General features: G+C 48.5%; 1 protein-coding gene across 1 annotated transcript in view; it reads right to left on the bottom strand.

Moving 5' to 3' along the window:
- Positions 1 to 15806: 15806 nt before the first annotated feature.
- Rab7b (RAB7B, member RAS oncogene family) overlaps positions 15807 to 25549 on the bottom strand; it is a 46363-nt gene continuing 36620 nt past the window's right edge. The window contains 3 exon segments of the mRNA XM_051147350.1: positions 15807 to 15944; positions 18573 to 18584; positions 18586 to 18699. Coding sequence (XP_051003307.1) covers positions 15864 to 15944; positions 18573 to 18584; positions 18586 to 18699 — 207 coding nt within the window. The 3' untranslated portion in view covers positions 15807 to 15863.

Genomic DNA, 25549 nt, shown 5'->3' with positions numbered 1-25549 from the left:
ACCCTGAGGTAGGGATGCGCTGGCCCATGTCCATGTAGAAGCTGACTGAATCTAGGCATCTGGACTGTAGAGCTAATGGGTTGGAGCGGTGTTGCTGCTCAGCCTAAGCCTTGATGGGGTACTGGAGGTAAAGGGGGGCCCCAGGGGCTTCCTGAGACACTGGGAGGCAGAGCTTGTGGTACACAGGGAGGACCCCATAGGTCACTAAGGGCCCTCTCTTGGGGTGGAAGTCAGCCATTATTACTCTGCCTTTGGCCTGCTTTGCCGTGAAATCAGGTATCTTTATGAACTAGACATCCAGTCTCTGTTTGGTGTTCCGGGATTGAGTGGACCCTCTGTCACCGGGGAAGCAGGTCAGCTTTGTCAGGCTGTCTTTTCGTCTCTTCTCTGAGTCTTTTCTCCCTTCCTCCCGCTGGCTGTTGCACCTCTGGGCCCTGGGTTGGAGATGCCGGAAAAGGCTTTTACTTTTCTCTGGTGGCCATTGCCAAGGTTTTGGCTCCACACTGTCCCCACCTCTGTTTGCCTGTTATGGGTGGGTGGCCTAGATCTCGTCAGACCCTTTGACTTGCTAGCCCACGATCGCCAGCCTTCTCTGGGGGTTTGATTAGAATGTGCCAGGTAATCCTCACCCGAGCATCATGCATTCAGTGTGGGGTGTGAAGCTTAGGTGCCTGCATTCTAGTAAGTTCCTCACAGTTCTTAGGGACAATCAGTTTCCAGCCCTTGCCTGAGATCGTGACACTGTTCCTCGCTAGAGAGGATCGGTCCCCTCGGATGCCAGGAAGGAGTCCCAGGTCGGTGGCGGTGTGATAAGACTGGCTGAGTGAGCAGAAACGCAGCTGGGAAACAATTCCCTGGCTGAATGCCCTCGGAGCAGAAAACTGCTTTCTCACCTCTGGGTCTGCTGCGTTTCCCAGCCCACTTCTCCCGTGCCCTCTCCTATCACAAGCCAAGCAGGAAGGCAAGGCTCTTGTCTAAAGAGGAAAGCCGAGCAAGGACCTGGATGAAGGCCAAAGGAGAGTGAGGAAGCAAGGGAAGATCCTTTTTAGGGTTACTAAGCCCAGAAAAGAGTGAGGGGGCATTTCCTCACCATACAGAAACTTAGGGAGCCATATTAGACTTCTGACCAAATAATTGGAGACTGAAGGATGGCTGAAAGGAAGGCGGTTCCATGAGAAATAACTTGTGAGGCACTGGCCCTGGTTGGGGAAGAAGACTATAGAAGATTTCTATTCTTTGGTTTTTGGTGGGTAGTTTATTCAGTTGTTACTTGACATGCTTTAGGGTCTACTACCTGCCTGCCTGGCACTTGGTCAGTTTAGGCTTGAGAACAATGAACGAGGGACCCTGGATCCTTCCTTCACGTGCTGAAGGTCACGCAGAAGATCATCTCCCGCCTGCCTGGCCAGCCTCCTTGTCCCTATCCAGGGCTAGCTACCCAGCTGGCACGCACAGGTGCAGCTCTTGCCCAAGGCTGACTTGGGCCCCAAGGAGAGTTGGGAGAGGAGGAGAGGATGTGTTTGGGATCAGTTGGGAGTGGAAGGCAGTGACCGGCAGGCTGGAAAGCCCTTCTGTGGCATTCCCTTCCTTCCCCCTTGAGGTCCCTGCGTGTGTTAACTGGTCCATACACACACACACACACACACACCGCTAGAAAGCTGACCCGCTGCCAGCATTCTAGTATGCCACTACATTTTCACAGGAGCCTCCCACATGAGTCAAAGGCCGGTAATATGGCCAAGATGAGCAACCCAGGTATCACTAGAGCTCTTACAGGCTTGTGAGGGGGAGCTCCTGATTCACAATAGCTGGTCCAGTCCAATTGGCCAGGCCTATGTGGTGTTTCCCTTTAGCCCTGTGCTTCCTACGGTCACTTTGGTCCCCACTCGAACCCTGACCTCTCAGGTGCTACATAAACTCAGGCTCCTTTGAGGAGCCCATGAGAACCCCTCCTCTCAGTGTATCTATAAAGCAGTACTTCCGGTGCCTGTTGTCACCTTGTAGAGTGGCCTGGAACTGTATACATGGAACAGTGAAGAAAGAATCAAGCCCAGTCACAAGGAGACAGGAGCAGAAACTTGGGCATTCCAGGTCTGTGCTCAAGGGTTCCAAGACGCAAATAACCTCACATAAGTTCTGGAGCCACTGGGGCTCCAGATGGGGAGATGACCTGTGGCCCCCCAAAATGTGACAGTGGAGAATGAAGGTGCTTAATGTTCTTTGCCTCATCTGAGCCTCCTAGTCTGTGACATCACACAGGAAGACACTTAAGGGAAGAGAACTGAGTAACTTTCCAGTCGGGGTTACGACAGCCTGGCAAAGTCTCTCCTTTTAGTCACTGGGAAAGTGACAACGCAAGTAGGGGCAGCATGGCCTGACAGTGGCTCTCAGGCTCTCAAGCTTCGAGCCTAGGATCCTGGAGACTAGTCCCATGTCCCCTCTCACACAGTGCTTGTGACAAGATGGCAGCTGGGTGACTGAAGAACGCTTCTGTTTCTTCTCATGATGTTGCTCACCCTGCTGCCATGCTGCGCCCTCTGCATTACACGCCTGCTCAACTCTGTACACCCACCGTCTTTGCCCCTTCAGAGACCTGCTCAAGTCATCTTCCCAGTGCTGCTCCTGCCTTTGCCACATGAAGGAATGGAGGCGTGGCTTGATTCTGAGACTCACACAGGGCCCTGTAGTTGGGGAAGTTCAGGACAGTACTGTGTCCATCAACTGAGATGTCTACGGAAGGCCAGGTCCTTTTCCTTGGGCCATGCATAACCTAACGCCATTGGACTGAGAATTCTGAGGACTCAGGAATGGGCATGGCTCACTCACTCACTCACTCACTCACTCACTCACTCACTCACTCACTTAGTCACTCACACACTCACACTCAGTCACTCACACACTCACACACTCACTCGCACGCTCACTCACTCACACACTCAGTCACTCACACACTCACTCACTCACACACACTCACTCATTCACTCACACACTCACTCACTCACTCACACACTCACTCACTCACACACTCACTCACTCACTCACACACTCACTCACACACTCACACACTCACTCACACACTCACACACTCACACACTCACTCACACACTCATACACTCACTCACACACTCACTTACACACTCACTCACACACTCATTCACTCACTTATTAACTCATTTATTTATCCACTCACTCCTTCATTCAATCACGCATTCATGTACTTACTCATCAGTTCAGCCATGTTTTTCTGCCATGTTGAAGATCTGTGCTAGCTGTGCAGACACAGTCCTGAACTGCACATGAGAGCTCAGAGGCCAGGGCATTGGCCAGGAGCAGGAAGCAGGAACCAAGTGGCAGTTACAATAATAGATATAAGGACTGAAGGATATTTCAATTTTGGAGGCAAGGATGTCCCTTAAGGTTGTCTTGAGATGAGGTCTAGGCTGAGATTTAGGGCATGGTAAAAGAGCCCTGCAAAGTAGACTGGGGGTGATGGGGCCAGGGATGTTCCAAGTGGGCAGTGGAGTGACCGCAAAGTAACACAGCATTTTGCTACTGCGTGCCCAGTGCTGTCCTACGCTCTGACCTTTGACCCTTTCATGTTCGAAGCACTTGTGGTGATGCGGGCTCATCCCCAAGGGTGCTCAGCGCCCATTTCCTCTTTAGTGGGCAGCCCCAGGTGTGGGCACCTCTGCAGCTGCTCTGCTTACTGCCCTGTCATCTCTGTGGCTCATTCCCTTGGGCGGTAGGTAACTGGAGAAGAGGCGGCAGGTGAAGCTGTGAGCCACATCCTGGCACTCGGTCTGTCCTGGAGACCAGGGAAAGCCTTTGTCCTGACGGCCTGCTAATGAGTTTCAGGAGAGAGCTTCAATATTTGATGCAAACAGAGACAACAAAGGATGTAGAGGAGCATTGTGAGCTGACCAAAGAGGAGCTAGTCCTCCCGACAAGAAGAGAGGCAAGAGCTTGGAGGACACTGGGGGTGTGGCAGTGTGCCAGCAATTGTGAGAGATAATGGTGTGGAAGGAGACAAACCATACTGAGAGAGAGGTGGTGAGAGGCACCCCCCTGGGAGGTAGGGGGCCAGCAGAAAGGGATAACACCTGCCTCGCAAGCCCAGAGACACAGGCAACATTTTCTGTACTCCCAGGTCCCCCAGGCCCCATGCTTTGATCAGCAGCTCTCTCTCTATGGAGTGTGGATTGCCTTGTCAGCTGTCCTTTGCTGGGGGTCACTTGTGTCTGGATATGCAAATGAGAATGAAGGTCAGCCAGTCCTCTTAGGCCTCTCTCCCCTCTGCCTCCCTCCCGCTCTTTTCTCTTTGCTCATCTCCTTTATATCTGGGGACCAAGAAGATGGACAAGAGTTGTGCTTGTATGCTAATTAGCATAAAGAGCTTGTAGTCATAGGTTTCTAGGACCCTCTGGATCCTTCTACTTTGCTATTCTCCCATGCTTCTCTCATCTAGAGTCCCAATAGGATGTCCTCCCCTCTGTCCCAGTTTCCTGGTAAGTGAAGGCTTTCGTGGGACATGTCCCTTGGGCTAGTATGCAGATATAAGTGAGTATATACCATTTGGGTCTTTCTGCTTCTGGGTTAACTCACTCATTATGATAATTTCTAGCTCACCCAGGGGTCCCGCTCAAACTAAGGCACCAGCCAAGGACAATACAGGCGGTAAACTTTAAACCCCTACCCAGATCTAGCCAATGGTCAGAACATTCTCCACAGTTGAGTGGAGAGTGGGATATGACTTTCTCACGTACTCTGGTGCCTCACATTTGACCATGTCCCCTAGAGGAGGAAACCTGGTGGCACTCAGAGGAAGGATAGCCAGTTACCAAGAAGAGACTTGATACCCTATGAGCATATACAGGGGGAGGTAATCCCCCTCAGGAACAGTCATAGGGGAGGGGAATAAGGGGAAAATGGGAGGGAGGGAAGAATGGGAGAATACAAGGGATGGGATAACCATTGAGATGTAACAAGAATAAATTAATTAAAAAAGGGGGGGGGGAGAGCTTGTATTGCAGGAGTCTATTCTAAGCTCTTCCCTCATTTAAATCTGCCCACTCGTCTCATCTGACACATAAACGTTCTGTTCAGTCACAAGGACCGACTCTTTGCTGGAGGTAATTGGTAGAGGGGTTTTCCTAAGTCCTTCCCAAGGGTGGTTTATAGCGAGAAAGGAACAGACCAAAGGAAGATTGGAGACCTCCATTCCTCAAGCTTTTATTTGCATTAGCCATGGGGCTCCTGCTTGGAATTGCCTTTTCTCTAGATTCTTCCAGGGGCTCAAAGTTGGGGGTTTGTAAATAAAGAGAAAGAACTGCAGCTGGTTCACATAAATTTGTATAATATGGTATAATTTGCTTAGGTAGGATTATTTCGTTTTTCTGGAATTTTCCCAATGCAATGTTTTCCTTCCTATAATTTCCTCCTTGTTCTAACTTTCGATCGGACTTAAACAAATTTAGTTTATTTTTATTATAAGACAAGGCCTTGTCTCGGGCTATCTTTGAGCTCATGACACGTCAGCCTCCCAAGTTCTGAGATTACGGGGATGTACCACCCTGCCAGACACCTTCTGAGTCTGGGTAGCTTCCTCAGATGTCATGTACCTCCTCCTCTGTAGGAAAAAAAGGACAGTAGAGACACGATGAAGGAAACAGGAAGAGAAGGAATGTAGATGCCTGAGTTGGAGAAGGGCAGGATAGCTCTCTGGCCAGCCTTGGCCAGCTCTCAGGAATTCCTTCCAGTTCTAGGATGTGCAAGAATCCTGAGGCATGAGGGATGTTCCCAGGATGCCTTTCTTTTCCCAGAGGCAGCCACCCAGCGAGAACCCTCAGGACTCAACTGATACCGCAGAGCCTGGGTTATACCTTGAATCCCAGCTTCAGGGAGAAGGGACTGGCTTTACATACCAGCAATAACCACACCACAAGACCCCTGCCTTTGGCCTCCGCAAGGACGCTCTCCTCGAGGGGGGGGGTGAGGGGGGGTGAGAAGAACTCTGGCCTCTCTCACAAGAAAGGCATGGAAATTGATCTGGTTTTTCTACTCACCGCCAATGATCATTGTATAGAAGACAAATGAGGCTTGTTTCAGTTGAAGAGAAACACCTGCTAGCGAGTCCCTGCTGGCTGAAGGACTTGTTCCACCTCCAACCATCTCTGCCTCCTGATTTCATGAGAGCATCTCAAAGCCTTCTCCTTCCTTCTTTCTTGTTTTCCAGTCTTTTTTTTTTAAATATTATATTGTCATAATTGTTATTAGTAAACGTCCATACTATTAAAGCCATCATGAATTTACTCCACCAAAGCAATAATATCCTTCTAAAATCAGGCCACATTGCCCTACTGTCTGGAGAGCCTTCTTCCCCAGTGTGCCAGGCCCTCTGTGGTGTGGGTGCAGCCGTCCTTTTCATCTCAACTGGTTGGTTTTATGTCAGCTTGACACAAACTAGAGTCATCAGAGAGGAAGGAGTCTCATTTGAGAAAATGCCTCCGTAAGGTCCAGCTGTAGGGCATTTTCTTAATTAGTGATTGATGGAGGAGGGTCCAGCCCATTGTGGGTGGGGCCGTCCCTGGGCTGGTGGTCCTGGGTTCTATAAGAAAGCAGGCTGACAGCCAGGTGTGGTGGTGCACACCTTTAATCCCAGCATTCAGGAGGCAGAGGCAGGCGGATTGCTGTGAGTTCAAGGCCAGCCTGGTCTACAAAGTGAGTCCAGGACAGCCAGGGCTACACAGAGAAACCCTGTCTTGGAAAAAAAAAAGCAGGCTGAGCAAGCCACAAGGAGCAAGCCAGTAAGCAGCACCCCTCCGTGGCCTCTGTACCAGCTCCTGCCTCCAGGTTCCTGCCCTATTTTAGTTCCTGTCCTGACTTCCTCCAATGATGAACAGCAATGTGGAAGTGTAACCCAAATAAACCCGTTCCTCCCCAACTTGCTTTTTTGGTCATGGTGTTTAGTCACAGCAATAGAGACCCTAACTAAGACATCCCTCTCAGCTGGCCCTGTCTCTGTCTTATTATTTCTGTTCCTATCCACTGGGCTCCTCTCTCTTGCCTGGGAGCCTGCCCAACAACTTCACACTCAGTTCCTTTGCTCATGTTTGCTCTTTCTCCAGGGATTCCAGACAGTGAAGGCCAGTGTTTCCTCACCTGGTCCAGGATTGGCAGCAATATTCTCTGCTCCCAGAATCCTCCTCTAGCTCCCAGCCTAGGTAGGGCCCCTAGTAAAAAACAATGACACTTGTCTCACTTATGTGGCGACCTATCTATTCTGTTTCCCGTATAGATGGTGACATTTTCTGGCACAGAATATTAGAATATAGCAGATACTCGAGAAACATGCACACACACATGTTTTAAGGCATTTATTTTATTGTTTTTAACCATGTGCATGTGCAGGGGTTGCTATGTGCACGTGAGTGCCCGTGGTGGCCAGAGGTGGCAGAGTTATGGGCAGTTGTGAGCTACCCAATGTGGGTGTTGGGAATTGAACTCTGGAGGGGCCGTAAGAACACATAACTGTGGAGCCATTTCTCCATTACATCCCGCTCCCCAGCCCTTTTTGAGACAGTGTCTTGTTATTTAACCCAAGCCGGCCTTGAAATTAGCATCCTCCTGCCTCTTCCTTCCATCACTGGACAATTGGCATGCATTACTACACTCATCTAAGAAGCTCTTGTCGAATGAATGAAAAAGTGTGAACAGGCTGGGATAGGCAACAGATCATAGATTTTGCAGTCAGAGAGTTCTAGTGGTGGCTCTGTCACTCACTGATGGACAGTGACCCACAAGCCTTTCACCTCTCTCAGCCTCTGTTCCTCTCTGGACAGGGCCAGTAATAACTTCCATGTTTGTGTCTGTCAGTGTCTGGCACTAGTGGGAGCTCATCAGGTGGTGGTCATTAATGTACTAAGAACACTGTAGTTCCTGCTTAAGCTGTGCCAGGATCTGCTCTGCCCCGGATGTACAGTTTGTCAAATGACAGATCTCCAAGCCATGAAGAAGTCACCATGAGTGTATATGACCAAATGCGACAAGAATAAAGTGGTAAGACAAGCAAACTCTAGAATCTGGCCACCGGCTCAGCACTTTGCAGTTTATGGAGCATTCTACATCTGGCTCTCTTCATCACCTCCGGAGCTGTTGAGGTCAGCAGGACAGGTTTCGGCAGAGGCTGACAAGGTGGCACAGGTGACACTTCTCCCCCCACCTCGCCCTCCCCCTGTTATGCCTGATTCCTCTTCCCTAGCACTGGAGTATGTGGGGCCCTATGCGGTTTCTAGAACACTGGCGCCAGGGCACTCTGCTTTGTGCTTGCTTCCCCGCCCAGTGCCTTATGGACTAAATCTTCTGTTAGTCTATGTGGAAAAACAAATGGAGTTGGACGAGAGAAGCGGTGTGTTGCAGAGCTGGGCTTGGAGCCTCTCAATCAGGAGGCAAGTTAGCCAGGGAGGGGTTCAGCCTTGCCACACACTACGCAAGTCCTGGAAGTTACTCAGCTTCCCTGTGCCCCACTTCCCACCCCCCGCCCCCCAGCTTATCAGAACAATGATATACCCAGTTTATGGTATTTTCGAGGCCTGTTCAGAACTGTGCCTGGTGCATATTGTAAGCCTCGGCGTTCATCTGATTCCCAAATTACTACCTTAATCCCAAACCTGCTGTTCTTTTTCCATAACTGTGGTATAAAAGCTCATGGCTTCTTAATCACCAGCATGTGTCCAAGATTTTTTTTAAAGATTTTATATATAAATATATAATCAAGTGGTAATCACTATTGTAAAGAGTACACTGTGTTTCATACTTAAACTGAGTCGGGACCTGTTCTGACCAGATATCCCGGACATATACGCACACACACATATATAATTTTTATAGAGCCTTGTGAAATCAGCAAGCAACAGTCACTACCCTTTCACAGAGCAGAAAACTGAATCTGGGAGTGAAGAGTCTATTCAAGGTCACACAATTGTGATTTAGCAGGTGGCTGCTTTGCTCGTGACTCTCAAGGTAGGTCCCTGCTCGTGGCTACTCTGAAATAGGATAAGTTTATCAGCCTTTTCCGGGTTTGCAAATCCATATACTCCCCTCTGACCATGGACTGTTCACATAGGCGAGACCAAGGCTCCTGGCAATTCAGCGTCGAGGAAAAAACTACAGATTCCAGCCAGTCCACTGGAGTTCCCCCGCAGCTGACTGATGGCCTTGCCTCTCAATAAACAGCTGTTTTCATGAGCAGCTGTCAAGGACCCAGGTCTGCGGCAGGTGTCACAGGGAGAGAGGAGACAAGCAGAGTCTTTCACCCAGGGGTCTGTGGTCTAGTTTGGAAGAGGGAGACTGTATCTTCTCTGGGCTGCGGTTCTCAGACTTTTGGTTCCGGATTCTGTGAGTATTGAATCACACTCAAATTTCAAGTTATCACCCTGATCACCAGAGAATTTAAATCACAGACTTTATACAGGGAAGAAGGTGTGAAGGTAGGGAAAAAAATCCACTAACCTGTTCATTTGTTTGCTCATTCATTCGTTCATCCTTTATTTCTCCTTCCCTTACTGGACCGTGGAGATCCCAGGCTATGACTGAAGTTACAAACATTTATTTTTTCATTAGAGAGTGTTAGTTTCTGTAATCAAACCCAAATAGCTAAGACCTTCCACACTAAACATAATGTATTATTCCTCACGCATAGACTTAAAACAAGGATCCTCACCAAGCCAGAGTATAAGGGGTGTACGCCTTTAATTCCAACACTTGGGAGGCAAGGTATTCAAGGACGCCTTGATCTACATAGCAAGTTCCAGGACAGTCAGATCTACATGCAGAGACTCTGTCTCACAACACAAAACAAAATCACATGTCCCATAACTGTTTATCACAACCATTTGTTGAGCACCTAGTATGTGCTAGGCATGTCACACACACACAGCTGTGTGACTCCTGTGCTCAGGGTGCAGCGAAGGTTTTGAAATTGGAATATTTGAGTCATGGAAAGCTCTATGTGCTAACACCCACCTAAGACTCAATGCTTCTTGATAAAATGACCTCACCACCATCTGGAAGGATTCAACATCTCCACTCAGCCTAGTCACCTCCTGTGTCTCTCCAGTCACATTACCCCGCTCTCCCTCCTCCTGAGCCCCACTCATGTTTTGGTTACATAGCTGCCTAGACTTTTTTGGGGGGGAGGTGTTCTTTTTTTTTTTTTTTTTAGTTTTTCGAGACAGGATTTCTCTGTGTTATCTTGGTTGTCCTGGACCTGCAGAGTGATGTCATACTGTGGACTACATCACATTTTATTTACCTGCTTTTCTTCAGAAGGTTATCTAGGCTATTTCAATTTTTTTTTTTTCTTTTCCTGTTACAATGCCACAAACTTTTGATCCTGTCCTTTGCTGTACTCAGCAGGAGTATGTTGTGTGTGGGGGGTTGGGGAGTGGGGGGTGGGGATGGAATTACTGTGCCTCTGGATCCATTTTGTTTGATACACACACACACACACACACACACACACACACACACACACACACACACACACACAAATAGTTTGTGCCTCCTTCTATTTAAAACTGAAGAGTGGGAGCAGCTGGAAAGATGGCTCAGCAGTTAAGAGTACTGTTGCTTTTGCGGAAGACCAAGGTTCATTTGCCAGCACTCATGTGGTGGCTCACGACTATTTGGAACCCTATTTCCAGGCTCTCCGAACCTTTCTTCTGATCTTCTCAGGCACCAGGCACACATGTGATGCATGCGCGTGCGCACGGGCAAAACACTCATTCATGGGAAGTTAACAAACCTTTCAAAAGTAAACGAAACAAAACGGAAGGAGATTCTTTTGAAGGGCTACTTGGGCACAGAGGGGGCGCCAAGGTGCGAACTGACTACAAAGTCCTGCGTGTGACCTTGGCAGCTATCTAAGCATATCGCTTACGTGGTAATTCACAGAGCACGGCACACTTTTGATAGTTTATCTCGGAGCTGAGCCTCCGAGCTTAGCAACATGTGCTGTTATTGACCGACCCTTCGGAGTAACTTGACTTTTGCTCTGACCCAGGAGAGCTGAGAACAACCATGGTGATCTTGCCGTGCGGGAAGCTTGGCATTTGTGCCACTGCATGCGGACTTGGAGAGTTTTATACTCGTGCCCTTTTCTCTAACTAGAATTCAGTTCATCAGCCTTGGCATGAGGCCATGGCTGTCCCAGCGGACTCTGATCACTCCTCTCTAGGTTTTGCCACCCTCTCTTCCTCCAGTACTTATTTTTCCCTTCCTTTTAAATTTTGGTTGAGTAATCCATCTAGAGAGTTGGAAATTCAAAGTGAAGGACTATACTTTGGAAAGGCTTGCTCCTACTTGCCCAGGCTCTCCTAAGAAAGGTGACTCACTTTATTAATTTCTCACCTATCCTTCCGGAATTCTCTTTATGTAAAATCTGTTATGCAAACTTTCTATGGTAGAATAGATAAGGAATTATAGACATGATTCTGCCACTGAATTCTCAAGTACCAGTGCACCATGGATTAAAAGTAGCTATGACTGCATGTACAAGATCAAGCCAGCTTAAAAATCTCAGGGGTGGAGGAGGGCACTTCATGAAGTCTCTTCACTAGCTGAGGAGTCCGGGAAGTTGGTAACTGTTGGGGGAGAGGGGAGTCGGTTTTCGTCAGGGATGCAGCTACTGGAAGGCTGCCCAGGCTCCACAGATGCATCCACAATCATGCACATACAGGTGGCCCTAGTTGGATTCAAGGGGTTTTAAAGAGAAAGCACAGTAAATTAGGAGAGAAAAGTGAGGCTGGCACATGGGGAGGAGCGGAAGGGCAGGGAATGGGGTTCAGTTTCATCAAAACACATTATATGGGCTCATGAATTTCTCAAACAATTAAACAGAAATGGTGAAAAAAGGGTAATGAAGTTTGGGTCTTAATAAGACCTATATATGTATTTATTTATTTAAAAATGTGTAATAATCCATTGTCTTCCATTAATCTTCATTTATCCTCTGCTGTCTACCAATGTATAAAGCTGAGCGCTAAGGGGAGGGCTTAAAATGATGAGTCAAAACATGGCCTCCCTAGAGACTGAGAGTCTGAGGCAGAAGACCAAGTTAAAAGCTATGTATCATCATCAGCATCAGCATCATCATCACTATCATCATCATCATCAACAACAACAACAACAAAAGACAAAACCCCTCAAACAATAAAAACCACCCCTTCCCCCCCAAACAAAACCAAAAGTAAGCCCTGCCTTCAAGGAGACAAGCGTAACAATAGCAGGTGCCATTTATTCCACAGCTAACTTATGTATGGAGTGCCAATGGCTCCTCAGCATTGCTGTGTACTGGGGGAGGAAGGGGAGGGTAAGTAAAAGCCATAGAAGTCCCCATCTGTGTCTCTTCTGTCCCAGTAGAGCTGATGTTGGTCACTGCGATAAGAGAGCAGCAAGAGGTTGCTATGGGCCTCCCCCAGACTTTGACTATAAACCAGGCGACACTTGGGGTGCTGGAGCTGGGGTATCTGATGCAGGTAGAGCCTGCCTGTGGCTGAGGGATAGAGAAGCCACCAACTAGGCACCAGTGGGAGAGCTCTGTTAATGTGGGAGCAAACAGCAGGAAAAGTGGGCATTTACCCAAGTCCCCTCGGGCAGTCTGGGGCCTAGCTGTCCAAGCCTGGTTTATGTAGTGATAAGATTTGGCTTTGTTTTTTTTTTTTTCCCCCAAGCCCCAAGGTTATATGCCACTGGAGTCCTGGCCTGGGCTCTCACCCTTCAGCAGCAGTGTAGGGTGCTCCCCGCTGCCCCCCGGGCAAGCCTGTGGTGGGAAGGGTCAGTAGGATCTTGTTGACTTAGGTCTTTTTCTTAAAGAGATGGTTGTGAAGAGGACTGGGGATGTGTTGCCGTAAGCCCAGCCTGGGCCTCCAGCGGGTGCCACTGTGGTGGGCCTGCTGGCATGGACACCAAGGGCCAGCCTCCAACTCGGAGTCATGGTGGGGCTGCGGGCAGCTCACAGGGAGCCCTTGTGGCTCGTCAGCTCAGTTCACTCTGCCCCTGAGGACTCATCGGCGCATCTCCCAGTTGTAGTAGGAGATTTGTGAGTCTCCAGGCCCACAGGCCCTGTTCCCATTTGGAATATTCAGTCCGGGCTCTGAATGAAAAGAATACAAAATGTGCGTCATGGACTCCATGAGGCTGAGGCAGAGCCTTCTCTTTAAGCTGCAGTATCCAGCAGGGCCAGGCCAGAGCTCTGTCACTCTAGCTGGAAGCTCAGCATTTTCTCAGGACCACTTCCTGAGCAGGTGACCTGTCCTCCAGGAGGGCTCACTGTCAGTGCTGGGTGCTGTTGTTGTTGCTGTTTTGAAATTCTTAATTTTTGAATAAGATCCTTTTATTACAAGGCCCCAGAAATGATGCAGCTTTTATTGCCTGCCCTTTAACATCATTGGCACATTGTAATATGCTGACTTATAAATGCTGATATATATGTATACATACATACATACATACATATATATATATATATATATATATATATATATATTTTTTTTTTTTTTTAACAAGGAAGCACTCCAGGACCCTCCATAGATGCCTAAAGTCACACAGCATCAACCCCTCCAGGCACTGTGCTTCTTATCCACACATGCCTATGATCAAGTTTAATGAATAAATTAGGTACAGCCAAGAGAAAAACAAGAACTGATAATAAAATAAATGACTATGAGACTGCACAATGATAAAATCACGTAAATGCGTATTTCAAAAACATTGTACTATTTTCCGCCTTACAGTCTTGTGATGACATAAGATGACACCGTATCTGTGAGATGAGATGGTGACGTAGGCACGGTGGCATAACTTTAGGCTGCTATTGATAGAGGCATTTGAAGTGGTGACAGTTGATATGACTACGGAGACAGCTACAAAGTGACTGGTGGGTTCGATACACTGAATAGAGGAATGACTGGCCCAGGTAGGATGGCAAAGAGGTTCATTGCACTTACTTGGAATGACGTGTGACTTGAAAGTTGTAAGTTGTTTGTTTCTGGAATTTGCTATTTAATATTTTTGGCCCATAGTTGACCACGAGTAACTGAGACTGCTACCATGGACCAAGAGGGACTATTGTCCCATAAAGGATGAAAACAAAGGAAGCACATACTAGCTGTTGTGTGCATTTAAATATGGCCCTATGTTCATTGTGATGCTGAGGCACACTCCTGACACCCCCTACAGCCTGTCACAGTCCCTTTGAGGAAAGACACACTGTGTGTGTGTGTGTGTGTGTGTGTGTGTGTGTGTGAGAGAGAGAGAGAGAGAGAGAGAGAGAGAGAGGCACAGCACTCATCTCTGAAGGACACAGACAGTGGTGAGCTAGGGCCTCACTCTGTTCCTGTGACAGTTGCCCTGGTGAACTGCTTTATACTTCAGAGCAGGTGTGTGTGTGTGTGTGTGTGTGTGTGTGTGTGTGTGTGTGTGTGTGTGTTAAAGACATGGGCCCAAAGTCCCTTGGCTGCCTGCCTCTCAGTGGGTCTTTGCAGTCAAGTGCTTCCTAGAGACTAACACCTCAGCTCAGGAGACGCCTGTGGAGACAGGAATGTCATGTCTGTGGTAGGCATGAGGCACGGGCCTGAGCATTGAAGACCCTGAGAGTTCATCCTGTCCACCTCCTTCAGACTGGGCCACACTATCTGTGCTGTGTGACGCTAGAAGAAAAAGCAGGTTGCAGCCTTGAAATGTACAGGGCACTGAATCCATCTGTCTCCAGGCACCTCACTCTGGGATTTGTCTCTGATTTTGATTTGCTGTCCTGAAATTTTTACCCAGGACATTTGAATTCTTACCCAACTGACCCAGATTCCACCTTCCTAAAGCCTGGGAACAAGAAGCTTCGACCATCTTCTTGACAGAAACACCAGTTTTTCAAGTGTCCCCAGGACTGAGCTCATCGTGGAAACAGAGGGCACTTCTGCCCCCTGGTGGTCAGTCATCAAATCATCAGGGTACCCAAGCCTCTTTCTCTGAGACAGCAGGTTTGAGTCCCTTTCCCATGGGATATAGCATGCTCAGGACCTTGGCCTCACTCCTGTCTATCCTGACATACTCTTCCTGTTGCTGTCAGCCTAAAAGCCACACCCACAGGAAAGCCCTCTTGGACCCCTTTGTCTAAAACAGCACCTCCTTGCCGGCCTAGGTGCTGCTTTGTGGCAGCTACCTCTCTCTCTCCAGGTATGCCTCTGGGAGGTCAGGACTCCTGTTTTATGTGTTACAAGTGCAATGTACACAGAAGGCATCAAAAACACTTGCCAAAGGAGTAAACATGTGTCCACAGCAGCAAGTAGGATTTCACTGGAGCTCCTGGTCCTCAAACCACACTGGGATATGGGGGACCGTGGGAATTCTAATTTGGCAGATAGGCACACTGAGGCCTGGTCACTTATGGGAGCTGTTTGAGCTCCCGAGAAGCAGGAGCAATGGCTTTTGTCTTGCTCCCTCAGTTCTCCCCGGAAGAAGCTGTGGGAAGCCTCAGGCCTGTAGGCTTCTGCCAGCCAGGAGTGGTCCACGTCCTGCCTCCTTGGCCTGGCTGCTGAGGGAAGCAGAGCTGTGTTTCCATCCAAAGCTATTAAGTTTGCAGGGCTCAGGGGAACAGCCCAGTCTGCAGTGACTCCGTTGGGGGAGGGGAGGCGGAAAGCTTTCACCGCTGTCCACACTCCGGTGATTTCTCTCTGGGTCCAGGATTTTGCCTGTGACGTTCTCTCCTGCGCAGTGGCTCGCTTCCCGGCTGGGTATGGGCTGGTGGGATTGAGCTTGGAATTAGCGGCCTGCACAGCTGATGGTGGGAGTCCAAAGGAGGCTACCGGGTATCAGCAGCAGCTTCTCCTTGGCTGCTGGCCTGGCGAGAGCTTGATGGAGTCTGCGAGGTGACTCTCCGTGGTGCCTTGGTACTGGAGAGGAAAGAGGAGTCACTAGTCACACCTGAGGTCTAAAGAGCCCTGATACTCAATGGGTCTCGGTTGCCGCCCCCCATTCCATCTTCTCTCTGTGATATTGCTGGGAACCTGAGGGCCGGAGGGGAAGGCCCTGCCTTCTGCCTTCTGCCTTTCCCTCTCTGTCCTGCCTCTCTACGGGAGTCCAGGGTATTTCAGCGGAAGGATTTGAGCAGCTCAGGCCTGATTTACAGCCAGGACGCATAACTTCCTGTTCCCCAGAAGGGACAACTGAGGTGATGTTTTTTTGTTTGTTTTGTTTTGTTGTTCGAGACAGAGTTTCTCTGTGTAGCCTTGGCTGTCCTGGACTCGCTTTGTAGACCAGGCTGGCCTTGAACTCACAGTGATCCACCTGCCTCTGCCTCCCGAATGCTGGGATTAAAGGCATGCGCCACCACGCCCAGCTTGAGGTGATGTTTTAGGCCCAGGCAGAGATGGTGTCAGCTAACTCCTCACCCCTGGCAGATATTGTCCCCACAAACATTCCAATGCTCCCATCATTCTTTGTGCCCAGGGCCCTTCCTGCTCTTCTTGCTGGCTGTCTGAAGGAGCCCAGCTGGCCCTCTGTCCCTGTCCCAGGTGTAGGGAGACTTGCCCTACCAGTTCAATGTCCTCCCGGCCACCTTTTATTTTTCTCTCCGCCAACTATCCAAACTCCTGTCACGACAAAAACCCAGAGAAGTAAGTGCCACCTGGCTCCCTCTCTAAGAGCCTCTATCCCTTGTCTCCAGGGAAGGTTGGGAGTTCTTCAAGGCCATAGTTTTTTTTTTTTCTTTTTTTAAAGTTAGGGTCTCCCCATGGTTGAGAATCTCAATCCCCCTGCCTCTGCCTGGGTGTTGAGGTGACAGGTGACAAGGTCACGGGTCACACAGACAGAAAGATAGCTGCTGCTGCTTCTGGATTTATTTTTATGTTTTAAATTATGTATAGCGCCATGAGTCTTTGTGTGGGTTTGTGCACACAAGAGATGGCGCTCAAAGAGGACAGAGGCCAGAGGTGTCAGAGCTACCTGGTGTGGGTACTAGGAGCGAAATTTGGGTCCTCTGGAACAGCAGAAGGTACAGTTAACCATGGAGCCATTTATCTATACCAAAAGGTTTTTTTGTTTTTTTGTTTTTCGAGATAGGGTTTCTCTGTGTAGCCTTGGCCATCCTGGACTCACTTTGTAGACCAGGGTTTTTTTTCTTAAAGGCACCCAGGCTCTCTCCAGCCATGGGTTTTGCTGGTCCCACAGCTATGGCACAGTGCCCCATCCACAGCTAGTGCTGTATGTAAGTGAATGTGGGAACAGTGTGCACCACCTCTGTGTGTCCACAGCTGTGCTACACTGGTTTAAACATAGGCCTCCTGCCTGTTAGACAGAACTGTACCCGGGCTGTCTCAAGTCACTGTTCAGTAGAGACTCCAGAGTCAGGGCCAGGCCTCTGGTTTTTATTTTCTATACAGCCCCTAGGTGCAGCGAGGCTCTTATCTCGAGCCCCCACATGATAGCTCAGGAAATGGTTATGGGATGGGATGTGTTCATTTTAAACATGGAGAAACTGAGGCTCAGAGCAGTCATATGCTTTGACAGGTACATGTCTGAAACTATGAGGACAGGACTTGATCTCTCTGTGTAGCCCCGACTGTCCTGGAACTTGCCATGTAGATCAGGCTGGCCTTGAACTCATAGAGATCTGACTGCCTCTGCTTCCCAAGTGCTGGTATTAAAGGAGTGCGCCACTATGCCTGGCCCCTTCTCTTAAGGAACCCCTCTTAGTTCAAGGTGGCAGAACAAGGTAAGCAGATGAGCCCCAACTTGTGCCAAACTTTCAAACTCCACATTGGTATGTTCAAGTTTTGCCATTAGCTGGGCATGGTGACATACACTTGTGACAGTAACACTGTGGAGGTGGAGGCAGGGGGACTGTGAATCAGAGCTCAGCATGGATTGCATAGTGAGACCTTGTCTTAAAAAAGAAAAATCAAAACATACAGAAGCAGAACTCGCCGTGGCTTCTAGGCAGCCTTCAGTGGCCACTCCCATCACATGGACACGCACGCTGCCCCCTCCCTGGATTCCACCACCAAGTCTACACCACCATGCAATCATTCATGGTCTTCTTTGTCTTTCCTCCCAGTCTGATGGTTTCCTGCCGCCTGCACAGTGTCTGGAGCACATGACACACCCAACGCAAGCTTGATCTGAGGTTGTCAACAACTCTTATACGTGGCGGATGCCTCTTGACTAAATGAACACCTGGTCTCATGAGACTTTTATCCCACAACAAGGACTGGCCTTGAGACAACTTCTCGAATCCTCACTGAATTAGAATCTCCAGGCATCGGGCCCAGGACTTACATTTTTAGATACCCCACAAGGGATTGTGGGAGCTGGCCAGACTGCAAAGCTAACTACTTACTCCCTGGTACTTATGCCTCTGGCATCTGTGTCGCAGAATTGCTAAGCCCATCCAAACACTGAACAGTGAAGAAGATGAATGCTCCTATCCCTCCATGTTCTCACTTCCACCCATAGAATGTTCTTTGGAAGACCCTGAGGACCCAGCTTAGGACAGTTTGGGCTAGTCCCACCGCATCACTCACCCTCATCAGAGCCCCGCTCGGCCAGAACCTCAAAGGCTTGTACCACATTGATGTCATTCTTGGCACTAACTTCAAAGTAAGGCATGTCCTTCTCCTTACACCATCCACGGGCCACCTCCTGGGGCACCTGAGGGAGAGAAACGATCACTGTTTCTGTGTCGCTGTTACCATGGCCACTGTCGCCGTTGCTGCTGTGGCTTCAGTGTGGGTTGGTCCCTCCAGAACCCATGCTGGAGTGGGGAACGTGATCCCCACTGTGCTGAGTAAATGAGGCCTCAAAGGGAGACTGGGTCAGGAAGAACTAACATGGTACCAGAAAGATAGCTCAGTGGGTAAGAGCGTTCACTGCCCAAGTGTGAGGGCCTGAGTTCAAATCCCCAGCACCCATATTAAAGTTGGATATGGCCACAGATGCCTGAAACCCCAGTGCTGTGCCCCAGGAATGGGTGGATCCTGAGAGGTCACTGAACAGTCAGCCTTACGGAGATGGCAAGATTCAGGGGAATAAGAAAGTTCGTCACAGAGCAGGACTGCCGCCGGCCTCCTTGGCCTCCGCACACGCATGGGGATATACTCCTTTCTCAACGTGTATACACACACACATGCCTCCCCCCCCCACATGTACCTTTTAAGAAAATAAGATAAAAAGGGACCAGCACCTAAAGGAGTGAGGTCTCTCTTTTGTGGGTCTGAGAGGCGTTTGTCAGAAGGTAAAGCCACCCCTCAGGTTTGACTTTTCCTCTTTTCTCTTCCATTTCCTGTCACCCTATCCTCACTTCCTACCATCTCCACAGCTCCATGAGCGTAGCAGGTGGCCACCGCCCCTCTTGATGACTGAGGGACTTCCCAGTGCCTGTGGCGTCGTATTTTATCTTTTCAGTTCCTAACATGAGTCTGTGAGGTGGGTGTTGCCAACACCATTTTACAGATAAGAACTTAGAGCAGTGGTTCTCAACCTGTGGGTCTCGACCCCTTGGGGGTTGAATGACCCTTTCACAGGGGTCACCCTAAGACCACCGGGAAAACGTGGGTACTTACATTACAATTCATAATCGTAGCAAAATTACAGTTACAAAGTAGCGACAAATTTCTTTTTATGCTTGGGTCATCACAACATGAGGAGCTCGTTAAAGGGTTGCAGCATTAGGAGACTGAGGACCACTCTCTGGAGAGTTACCTTTGTGCAGGATAATAAGACCTGGGCAGGGTTTTAGGCAGGGACCTGGCAGATTAGACCCCACTTCACTCTCTGCTTCCTAAGGTCTGGCTGAAAGCTTCCCCCCAACATGCCTCCTTCTTTGGTCCCTTGAAAGAAGATGCCCCAATAGACACAGGGCAGGCAAGGCGGGAAAGGAGAGCTCCTGACTGAGCAGATCCATGCAGCAGGATCTCCCCCACACCCCCCTACCCCCCATCTCTGGTCCCTTTGGACTGTTTTCCCTAGGACAGAGCCCTGGAACAAGGAATAAGATTAGCTGGTAGTCAGGCTTTGTGTTGGGCACGTTTACATGTCAACTCACCTAACCCCTACACACACACACACACACACACACACACACACACACACACACACACCTGCCCTGCCAGCCCTAACCATGAGATGGATGCAATTAGTTCTACTTTATAGGCAGGAACTTTATAGGAGGCTCAGAGAGGTTCAGAAACAGGCCCGGATTGCACAGCTCAGGGAAGCAGAGCGTGGATGCCGGCTCAGCTCGGCACTCCCTCATCTGTGCCCTACATAAGAGCGTTGCTCTTCTTAGCTGTCACCCTATGAGACTATAGGTTCCTTCAAGGTTGGGCTCAGGGCTTTTTTCTTCTCATCCTGTATATGCGAGCCAGCTAAGAGAGCAGACATTGCTCCCAAGTGTGGACAGTTGGACGCAGTTTGGCTGCTAAGCGTGCCTCATATGTTTCGGAGTTACTTTGAGGCATGACTCACACCATAGACTGTGATGCCTCATTAGTTATTCTGAGGGTAAATTACCATATAGATTATATTTTCTTTGGCTGATATTTTAAAATTTTAATTTATTTAAGGAAATCAAGCTCTTCCTCCAAGAGAGAGGGCCATTTGTGTATTTTCCTAGAACACAGGGCAGGTTGGGGAAACCGAAGACTGCCATTCATATTGTCTCCCCACCGCTGGCAGGTCTGAGAACACCTGACTCACTGAGATTAGGAAATACCAGTACCATCATTGTCCACTGTTAGGATTCTGTTTCAGCCTGCCTACCTGTGATGTCATTACCTATCTGCCATAGGGGTGTGGCCCTGCCCAAGATTATAAAAGGCCAAATCCTCCACGTGGCTCTCTCTCTTACTCTCTTACCTACTTCCTTTTCTCTCTCACCCCGCTCTTCCCCTCCTTAGCTCTTTCTTCTCTCTCTCTCTCTCTCTCTCCCTCTCTCTCTGTCTCTGTCTCTCTGGGGTACCCCCTTCCCCCTTTCCTTCTCTCCCCATGCTCATAAAATGAAACTTCTCCATATAATATCTGTTGCCTGATATCTTATTATCTTTTTTTAAAACATAAATTCCACTGTCTCTGGTTCTTGCCCCCCTGGTCTCAGGACTGGCACGAATGCCCAGCGGCTGGTGTCGTCTTCTATTTCACAGTGCCCCTGTCACCAGCACTGCGCTGGGATTGTTAGCCTTCCAAACGAGACTATGTTCAGCTAAGCAATAATGCCCAGGCCTCAGGTCTTGGCCTCTGATGCTAAGATTTTCCTGGCTTTGGGAAGAGGGAACCTAGTGTTGATGAGGAAAGCTCCTTCCTGTGGGACACAGATGACGCAGAACTGGTAAGCCACAAGATTCTTCTTAGCTTAGGGTAAATCCTCAACTGTCCTGGTGCTCATGTGAACCCCCCAATCATATATTTATTTTTGTTTCGACTTCATAACTGTAATTTTGCTAGCGAGCAGTGTCTCAGTTCCTAAGACCACTGGCTATATGTGTTTTCTGATGGTCTCGACCCACAGGTTGAGAACCAATGGTTTAGAGGGACACTTGGGATATCTGGATTAGTAACATCTAGATAAATAATCACTGGATGCTAATACCTTACCCCTGGAGGGCATCTTGAAATAGTCATTACATATTAACACCTGTACACTGGTGGCACCCTAGGTACTCAAAGTGCTCAGAGTCTCTTTTAAAGTGTTTGAGGGCAAAGTCTGGACTTACACTTCCTTGTGTCCAACCCCCTCTAGCTCCCAGCTCCCAAGATACAGAGAATTTAACTGCAACTAAGTTATTTGGCACTCAGCCCTTATGGTTACTATCAACAGTGAAGTGAGTGCAAAGTGACTTTTCTCTAGGCTGTGGTCTGCTAGGGACACTGTTTTTTAGATCAAGGCATAACGAGCAGAGCCCAGAACCCTGTCCAAGGCTGATCTCTCACTGAGAGCTCGGAAGACACAGACGTGCCCTCTGTTGCAGCTGCGGCTCTGCTGTCCCTTCCCTCTGAGCAGACAGTGACTGCGGTGTCTGCCTCGGAAGTCACACACTCATCTTGCCTTCTGGGTTGCCTCAAAAATGACTGAACAGACTCTCCAGAGCATCAGTTGAGACTATGCTCCAAGTCATGTCTTTCTGGGTCTCCAGCCCCTGCCCCTACAGAAGGCTGGGCTGGAAAGAAGCCATCAGACAGCGCTGTTAGTTTTCTCTGTTAATTTCACGTCTTTGAAGACCATCTTGTCTTCTACTGGTGAAGCATAATAGCTATTTATAACCTAATTTCAGAGGACTCTGAAAGTAAATATAAGGCTGCGTATTTGGAGACATAGTGTTACTTTAAATGACTTTTCCTTTTGGTTTCAATGGACTGTTAACACTGTGGTTCTGCTTATTTATTGGGAACCAATGTTTGAAAAACTAGGCATTGCAAGGATGTGTGTATGTATGTATGTATGTATGTATGCCTCCCTCCCTCTCCCTCCCTCCCCCCCTCTCTGTACATGTATGGCTATCAGAGACAAGTTGTAGAAGTCAGTTCTCTCATTTCATCATGTCCGTCCCAGGCGTCACTCATGTCATCAGGCTCCGTGGCAAGTGTCTTTACTGCTGAACCTTTATTGCTGAACCTTCATGTTGGCTCCAGTTTGCATCATTTTAGTTTTGATGCTTTCTCATATCATATATTATTATATAGAGTTAAAACTAGCATGCCTGGGGGCTGGAGAGGTGGCTCAGCAGTTAAGAACCCTTGCTGCTCTTTCAGAGGACCTGGCTTTGGTTCCCAGGACCCACCCTGCAGCTCAGGTCCTGACTATAACTCCAGTTCCATGGGATCCTATGCCCTCTTCTGGTCTCTGCAGGCACTGCAGGTATGTTATGCACGTACATGTATGTAAGCTAAATACTCATACACATAAAATAAAGATAAATAAAACTTTAAAAGAATTAGTATGCCTGATATTAGTCAGTAAACCTTGGATAAAAACAAAGACTATTTTAGAAAACCCCATCCTAGCTCCCATTGGTGGTAGGTCAGAACTCACCTCCCTGGGCATTAAGTCCAAACCCTGCAGCTTAAATATTACAGCCCCCTTTTCACGAACTAAGGTTTTTTCCCACTTGGTTGCTGCAGTTTTTTTTTAACAAAGGTAAGCCATAATTTCTTTAAAATTTTTTGGGTGTATTGTGGGCTTGCATATGTATGTGCATATTTATTGTAGTAAAATATACACCACATAAAACTTAGTAGTTGGGGCAGGTGAGATGGCTCAGTGTTTAAGAGCACTGACTGCTCTTCCAGAGGTCCTGAGTTCAATTCCCAGCAACCACATGGTGGCTCACAACCATCTATAACGTGATCTGATGCCTCTTATGGTCTGCAGATGTATACGTAGGCAGAGCACTGTATACATAATAATAAATAAATTAAAAAAACTTAGTAGTCATGTTTAAGCATATAATTCAGGGCATTAATATATGGTATGCTACCATCATCACTACTTGGATCCAAAATTTCTTCCTCCTCAAATCTAGCAATGTACTTTTAAATACTTATTTTCCTTTAATTAAGAAGGAAAACCAGCTGTGTTTTCCAGGCCTGTCCCTTGGAGAAACCACGGAGGATACAAATACATTTCCTTTAATTCTCAAATAATCTAAGGAAACCATCTTCTGGTTTCCATGGCAGAGCAGAGGTTGGAGGGGTCCTAGGGCATGCAGAGAGCATGGCAGACCTTGGGTAGCCTGCTCAGCCAAGTTGCTGAAAGGAATGGTGCCTGCCCCCTCAGCTCTGTGCCAGTGAGCGCAAGCCTCCCTAGCTACACTCACTTGGCTAGTCTTCCCTTTCGTCATCCCAACTGGAGGTGACAATCTCTTTGCTAAGGCAGCACCTCAGTAAGGAGGTCTGAGGGCAGGAGCTGCACCGCCATTTTTCTTGGCCTTAACAATATGGAGTCTTTGTGTTGAGTCTCTCTGCTTTCTCTTCCCACATCCTCTTCCCTGCTTCCCTGAGCTCATTTCACTATTGCTCAGTACCTCTTACTTTTGGTTCCTACTAGGCCATCTCCTTTCAAAACCCTCCTCTGGGCTTCACCTTCCTGACAGACACACTTCCTTTATCTTCCCCAAATCATCCTTTATCCATCCCATTCAGCCAATCCTGGCTTCTCCTTGGGTCTCTGTCTCCCTCTCATCATCTCCATTGAGGTCATTCCCATATCTGCTTCTGCACAGATGAGGCAGGGCTTTGGCTTACCTGGTGCCCCATTGCTTCGTTCATCTACTCGTTCCTCTTCTCTAAAGCAACGCTCACCCCCAGGTGTTTGGCTCAGACCTCTGTCTTATGAACCATCACCCGCTCTTCACCTAGCCTGGCATCCCTCATTCACTGGATGTATGTGACCGGCTTCTTTTCTCCATCAACACAAGGCTGCCACGACTCAAAGCAGCCAGGGCTTTTTTTTTTCCTGCCAACGATCACCCCATTTCCCATGTTCTTTATAGAGTCATATCCAAATACAAAACAGGCCTTCCTTTCTGCAACCATGGCGGTCCTCTCTTTTAAACCCACACTACCGTCTGATGCTCCAACCCCCGACCCCTTTCCTTCAGGTTTTCTCGAGCCCTCCCACCTCCATACCCCCATCCTTTGATTCCCTTGCTTGGGAAAGCTTCAGTCCCAGGTCCTGTATTCCTAGCATTTACTCTAGCAGAGCTACTGAAACACACACCACAGATGCTACCTCAAAGCTCACAGCCCCCTCCTTCAGCTGAGCCGTTCATGTTTTTTAATTCTTGCCCTCCATCAGCTCATCCTCCGGTGTTTGGATTTATTACCCAAGAATCAGAATCCAACCCTAAATGTATTAATTTTGGGATCTAGGAATGCTAGAGAGATTCTAGACACCCAACCTTTACCATGAGTCTTAAGTTCTTTTTGGTCTCCTTCCTCAGGGAGGGTGGTACCTCTTACTTCATCGAGAACGCCCTTGCGCCCCCTTCTCCTGAACTCCCTCAGTTTGACACACAGATGTATGAAAGAAGCTGCTAAAATGGATGTTTGGGTCTTGGCATTGTAGTTTGATTGACTTCAGCTGAGCAGTGGGATGGCCTTGAGACCATGTGTATTTCCAAAGGCTCATGATGAAGAGTCTCTCTTAGATGTCACTAATGCCGCAGCATGAGCACAAAAGGCTTGGAAGGAAGGATTGGATAGGAGTCTTGGAGAAATCTGTGTTGTAAATATAGGTATCCTGCCTCCTATAGGAGTTGGAAGAGAGCCTTGAGGTTGGTTGCTAACATGTGGCCTCTGGACACACACACACACACACACACACACACACACACACTGGGGTCTGGCATATACCTGAAGGTTCCAAGGTGAAAGGTCATGAGGTGGAGAGAAAGAGCAGCTCTTTAGAAGATGGCCAGAATGCGTGAGTATGTCTAGGCTAAGTGTGGCTTCCATAGAGTGACAGGCAGGTTGGAGCTCCTAAGAGGGAGAGATTGCATTGAAGGGG

The sequence above is a fragment of the Acomys russatus genome, chromosome 6 (genome assembly GCF_903995435.1).
Source record: "Acomys russatus chromosome 6, mAcoRus1.1, whole genome shotgun sequence".
Taxonomy (NCBI): domain Eukaryota; kingdom Metazoa; phylum Chordata; class Mammalia; order Rodentia; family Muridae; genus Acomys; species Acomys russatus.
This window is presented reverse-complemented; position numbering and strand designations above follow the sequence as displayed.